The 5,969-nt window shown below is 51.7% G+C and overlaps 1 protein-coding gene across 1 annotated transcript; it reads left to right on the forward strand.

The window, feature by feature from the left end:
- Positions 1 to 1,529: 1,529 nt before the first annotated feature.
- On the forward strand, positions 1,530 to 3,986 carry LOC123069615 (peroxidase 49). The gene is made up of 3 exons (XM_044492505.1): positions 1,530 to 1,997; positions 2,616 to 2,807; positions 3,174 to 3,986. Exons 1-3 carry the CDS (start codon positions 1,767 to 1,769, stop codon positions 3,756 to 3,758), a joined length of 1,008 nt encoding a protein of 335 aa, XP_044348440.1. The 5' UTR covers positions 1,530 to 1,766; the 3' UTR covers positions 3,759 to 3,986.
- Positions 3,987 to 5,969: the final 1,983 nt, after the last annotated feature.

Raw genomic sequence — 5,969 nt, forward strand, 5'->3', positions numbered from 1 at the left:
CTTCTACCTGCAGAGTTGGTGATGGGAAGCTCACGGCTTTCTGGCAGGATAAATGGTGTTGTGCAGGCCGACTCCACTAGCTCTTCCCCACGCTCTTCTCTTTTGCCAAGGATAAACAATGCTCGGTGGCCTCGCAATACCTTGATCAATGGCAGCTGCAGCTTCACCCCAACCTCTCCCGAACTGCTGCGTTGGAACTTCAGACCTTGTGTGAGCTGCTTGCCTCCATACCCACACCCTCTGCAGGACACTACGACTCTCGTATGCATATCTATACTGGTAAACCTGCACTGGCTAGCAACTACTATGCATTGCTTACATTCCGAGGAGTCCATTGGGCACCAGCAGAAACCATCTGGAATAAAGCTATCCCAATTCGATGGAAAGTTTTCCTATGGCTAGCTCACAGAGGGCGCCTGAACACCAGAACGACAATGCTGCGTAAGCAATGGAACAACATTCAGCATCCATTCTGTGACCTATGCCCGGCAGAGGAAACCGTTGATCACATCATTTTGCGATGTGCGCCGGCTCACTACTTATGGCAGAAGCTTGGACTGCTCCAGCAGGCCTGTTCCGCTACTTCCCTCCAGGATTTTGTGCTCACAATGACGGAAGCTACCAGCCATCGGGCGGTTTTGATTGCTGCATGTGCTGCGCAGCTGTGGCTGGTGCGCAACGTTCGTGTTTTCGACAATAAAACCACACCAACAGAAGTTCTTGGGGCAGCTATAGCTGAGATGCTACGCCTTTGGTGCGCCCGCTCGAACGATTCCTCCTTGAGGGCCTTCCTCCAATGCAAAGCAGAGCTTCTTTCAAACGCTGCATAAGCTACCTCCGATGTATCTCCTCCCTTCTCCCTCCCAATGTAGCTAGCTAGTTGGCTTGGCTCCTTTGTATCATGACAACTCTCAGACCTTGGTCTGGTTTTGGAATATATAAGGTAGACCGTGGTCTGCCTTCTTATCCAAAAAAATGATTATACGTATCCCAGTATGTGTTGAATGATGGCTCCGCAGGGACGCACCATGCATGCAAAGTTGGCAACACGGTCCAACGGTATATATACTTCCTCCGTCCGGAAATATTTATCGGAGAAATGTCTAAAAATAAATGTATCTAGAACTAAAATACATCTAGATACATCCATTTTTCCGACCGGTATTTTCGGACGGAGGGAGTAATTTGTAAGCTTGATCACACATATGATATGTGGTATATATCGTCACTCACGTGTTGCTCGAGGCCTGAACATGGTTGAGCGGGGGTTAAAGTGAGACATGTGATGAAATGACAGATCAGCATATTGCAATTATCGAAGCTGCATTCACGAAAGTTTAATCTTCCATGGAGCCCCAGACAAGGCATGAACACTGGCAGAGTACTGGTAGCACTTTGTAGTACTCTTTAGGCCTTGGCTTGGGGCCAAGTTTGGAGCTCTTCCATTGGAGTTGCTTGATGGAAGAATTATTGAGGAAGCAGTTGAAAACAGGTGCCCATCTAACGGGATTGCCTAACCACCCTGCCGCCAGCTCCATCTCACCATCCGTCCTCCCCTCTCCTCTGCTCTGCTCTCGAAACCACCCTTCTCCTTCCCCGGCCACTCCCTACACGCGCCCCCATCCCATCCCCCTGCTATATAAACCCGCCATGGTCACCTCATCTATCCACCCACAACAATAGACACGGGAAGCAGCTCTCCGGTCTTCGCTCACTAGCAACCGTAGTGCAGCAAAGCAAAGTAGTTTCCTCACATCCATCCATCAATGGCGACCTCCATGGTCTGCCTGGTAGCGCTCTGCCTCGTGTCTCCGCTGCTCCTCGCCGGCGCCGTCCACGGCAACCCGGGCTACGGCGGCCTGTTCCCGCAGTTCTACGACCACTCGTGCCCCAAGGCAAAGGAGATCGTGCACTCCATGGTGGCGCAGGCCGTGGCCAGGGAGACCAGGATGGCCGCCTCCCTCGTCAGGCTGCATTTCCATGACTGCTTCGTCAAGGTACCTCCATACTCTGCTCCCTCTCTGCGGTACCACTGTTGTTTGCAACTTTGCATGCATGCTCTCACAAAGCTAGCTGCGAGGATATACTTGGTGAACATACTCCATGCAAATGCGCTACAGCAAATTATGTTGCCTCGGATTATTTACTCTACGTTCACCACGATAATTAAGATGTGCATTTTATGTGTTACTAGCACTCTTGCCTCTTTGAACACATAACTCAACGTGCAAAATGTTCTATTTGAGCTCTAAAGCTTTTGCTATAATTGCACCTTGGTATCAGGAAAAAGCATCACTACATATGAACTCTAGGAGCATGGAGGAATCTCTAGTTTTCTAGGCTAACTGTTTAACCAGTGATGTGATGAGATAGCCTACCTACATTGCCCATGTGAGCGCTGCTTTTGTGTTTGTCTGGGTGGCATGATCCAGTCAGTACCGTGATTGATTAACCCGAATAACGCTGATATCCATGCAACGTATAGCACGTTAACTCGACGCATGTGCCTCTGCCCTATGTGCTAGTGTTTAGCTATTTTTTCATGTGTGCGCCTAATTAACCACGCCACGTACGTAATCTAAACAAACTTTTCTGGTATCTTGGTGTGATTGCAGGGGTGCGACGCGTCCGTGCTGCTTGACAACAGCACCAACATCATCAGCGAGAAGGGGTCCAACCCCAACAAGAACTCCCTCAGGGGCTTCGAGGTCGTCGACCAGATTAAGGCCGCCCTCGAGGCCGCCTGCCCCGGCACTGTCTCCTGTGCCGACATCCTCGCCCTCGCCGCCCGTGACTCCACTATCCTCGTATGTCACCGTTAAACACCACCAACAACACTTCTATTCCTGGTTCTTAGAGGGTGTTTGTTTCCCGGGACTTATTGGTCTAGAGACTTAAAAAAGTCCCTATAAGTCTCATCTAAACCAAACAGGAGGGACTTATACGGACTTAAAGTGGGCATTTGGGACTTATGAAATAAGACTCTCAAGGAGAGACTTATAGGGACTTATAGTTGTAATATGGTCTTATAGAAACTTATAAGTCCCAGGAACCAAACAGGTAGAAACTTTTTAAGGACTTGGAACTTATTAGTTGAGACTAAAAAAAGTCGTAGAACTTATGAACCAAACAGGGCCTTAATTTGACACGGAAATGAACCTGCATGCATGCAGGTTGGCGGGCCTTTCTGGGACGTGCCGCTCGGGCGGAGGGACTCTCTTGGCGCCAGCATCCAGGGCTCCAACCAAGGCATCCCGGCGCCCAACAACACCCTCCCCACCATCATCACCAAGTTCAAGCGCCTCGGCCTCAACGTCGTGGACGTCGTCGCGCTCTCAGGTGGCCACACCATCGGCCTCTCCCGGTGCACCAGCTTCCGGCAGAGGCTGTACAACCAGTCGGGCAACGGCCTCGCCGACGGCACGCTGGACGTGTCCTTCGCCGCGCAGCTGAGGCAGGGCTGCCCCCGCTCCGGCGGCGACGACAACCTCTTCCCGCTCGACGCCGTCAGCTCCACCAAGTTCGACAACTTCTACTTCAAGAACATCCTCGCCGGCAGGGGACTCCTGAGCTCCGACGAGGTGCTGCTCACCAAGAGCGCCGAGACGGCGGCGCTGGTGAAGGCGTACGCCAACGACGTGCACCTCTTCTTCCAGCACTTTGCGCAGTCCATGGTGAACATGGGCAACATCACGCCGCTCACCGGGTCGCAGGGCGAGATCAGGAAGAACTGCAGGAGACTCAACAACTTCCACTAATTAAGTGGCTGGAAATTAAATGCTTAGCTGCTTGCTTTGTGTGTGCCTTGATTCTCTCTCTCTCTCTCTCTCTCTCTCTCTCTCTTTGTAATAAGCAAGTGTCGTTGTGTGCTTTGGAATTCCAGATTGTGCTTTGTGATCGCGCTCCAACTTCATAATTGATCATGTATACATCTTGTCTGGATAACAATAATCGATCGGATCTTAACTCGAGGTGCATTCTTTTTACATTGTTGTGTCAGGGAATATGTACCTACCGACTACGGCCGTGTACAGTTGGCCATTCACGTTACCGTCGGAAAACCTAATCAGTACTAGTAATTTTGATGGTGGTGGCAGTGAGCGAGCACCTCGCATGGGTCATGTGGAATCTGGCTCACCGTCCACGTACGGCCGGAACGAGAAAAGCCAAGCATATGTGTCATCATGGTTAGTAGAACAACTACTGCGGCAGGCTAATAATTAGTTCGTTTGTTTGCTGGTTAGGTAGGTAACATGCATGTGGGTCGTAGTACGTGGATGCGCAGCCCGGACGGCCGGCCGGTCTTCCTAGGTCAAGGTAGCAATCAAACAAGCTAGTGCTCAGGCGCGCGTGTGGGTGGGTGAATCATGGCGTGCCGACCACACACACTGCATCTGCATTGCACATACCCATCCCGTAGCTTTCACAAGAAAGCCCCACCACTTCATTCATATCGACTGATCGGACCCACATGATATAAGCTCGGAGAGGGAGGGAAAGTGGAACTACTACTACTCTTTTGCAACGCAGAAAACATACAGAGCCACCAAAAAGAGCTCACTCCCGGTCTACCATGCATTTAACAAGCACTAGATAGCCGAGAGCTTATTGCAAGGGTGAGTAATCATGCCTTGTCATGCATCAAAAAAGGAGAGCAACCTAGCTAGCTAACCGGAAGAAAGCACACTTTGTTCGTCTCTACTACTAGAGGTCAATGGCCTGCCCGCCCTTATCTACCGTACAGCAAAAGCAGAAAGGGTAAATAGTGATGTGCGTGCGGAAATGAACATGTAATCATTTGTGTAACAGGCGTGTGCCGGGTCGACCCACCAACATTCTCATCATTGCATTGCACGCACCTCCGGGGCAAAAGGGAACTCACGAACTGGCTTCTACCTTTTCAACTCAACTGGACATCACTGCTCACGCGAAGCAGCATTATTGAACATATTATTATGTAGGCATACACGCATGTATATGATTAGGATAATCTCCTACCGGCCCCGCCTCTAATTTCCTTGTATGGATGAGGCTGAGGGCTTCTCCTTGTACATATATACGTGCGTTAGGCACCCGATCAACATCGAGAGTTGCATTGCCTTCCAACATGGTATCAGTTTCCTTCCCGATCCTTCCCTAGCTTCCGCCTAAGCCCTAACCACGCCGCCGCCGCAGCCGCAATCCTCCCGCGTCGCCGCCGCATCTTGCCCAGCCGCCGCGCGCGCCTCTCCCCTTCCCCTCTCCCCATCCAATCACCACCTCCCCTCTTCCCACCCGATCGCCCCTGCCCCGATCCCCCATCCACCCGAGCTGCCACCAACGAACAGAAGCCGCCGTGCCCGACCCTCCCTCTCCAGCGATGGCTTCTCCCCACTCCTCCGTCTCCATCCCCTCCAATCCCTTCGACGGTCCAGCTCCTCCTCCGATGGAACTCATCCACGATCTTGACATCTTCGCTCGTGTGCCCATCATCCTGGACTACGCCAACTCCACCTACTACGCCTGGAAAACCTATTTCTGCCTTGTCTTCCGCGAGTACCACCTCAATGATCACGTTCATGGCTCCATCGACACCGACCTCATGTTCGCGGATGACGACTGGATGACCATCGACACCACCATCACTCGTTGGTTGTACCAAACCATCTCCAAAGACCTCTTTCACACCATCGTGTGCAACGAGGACGACGCGCAAACGGTGTGGGCGAAGCTAAACGGGCTCTTCACCGACAACGCCCTCCAGTGCCACGTGTTTCTTCAGCAGGAATGTTTTGGCTGCCATCAACATGACTCGTCCATTGACGATTATTGTATGCACCTTAAGAAACTTGTTCACGAGCTTCGCGATCTTGGGGACATGATCTCCGACGAGCTCCTCCTTAGCACGCTCACCGCCGGCCTGAATGAAGAGTTCAGCAACGCGGCCTCCAACCTCATGTTCCTTCCGGACCCGACCTTTCCTAGGGTTG

Source organism: Triticum aestivum, chromosome 3B (assembly GCF_018294505.1).
Source record: "Triticum aestivum cultivar Chinese Spring chromosome 3B, IWGSC CS RefSeq v2.1, whole genome shotgun sequence".
NCBI classification, from domain to species: domain Eukaryota; kingdom Viridiplantae; phylum Streptophyta; class Magnoliopsida; order Poales; family Poaceae; genus Triticum; species Triticum aestivum.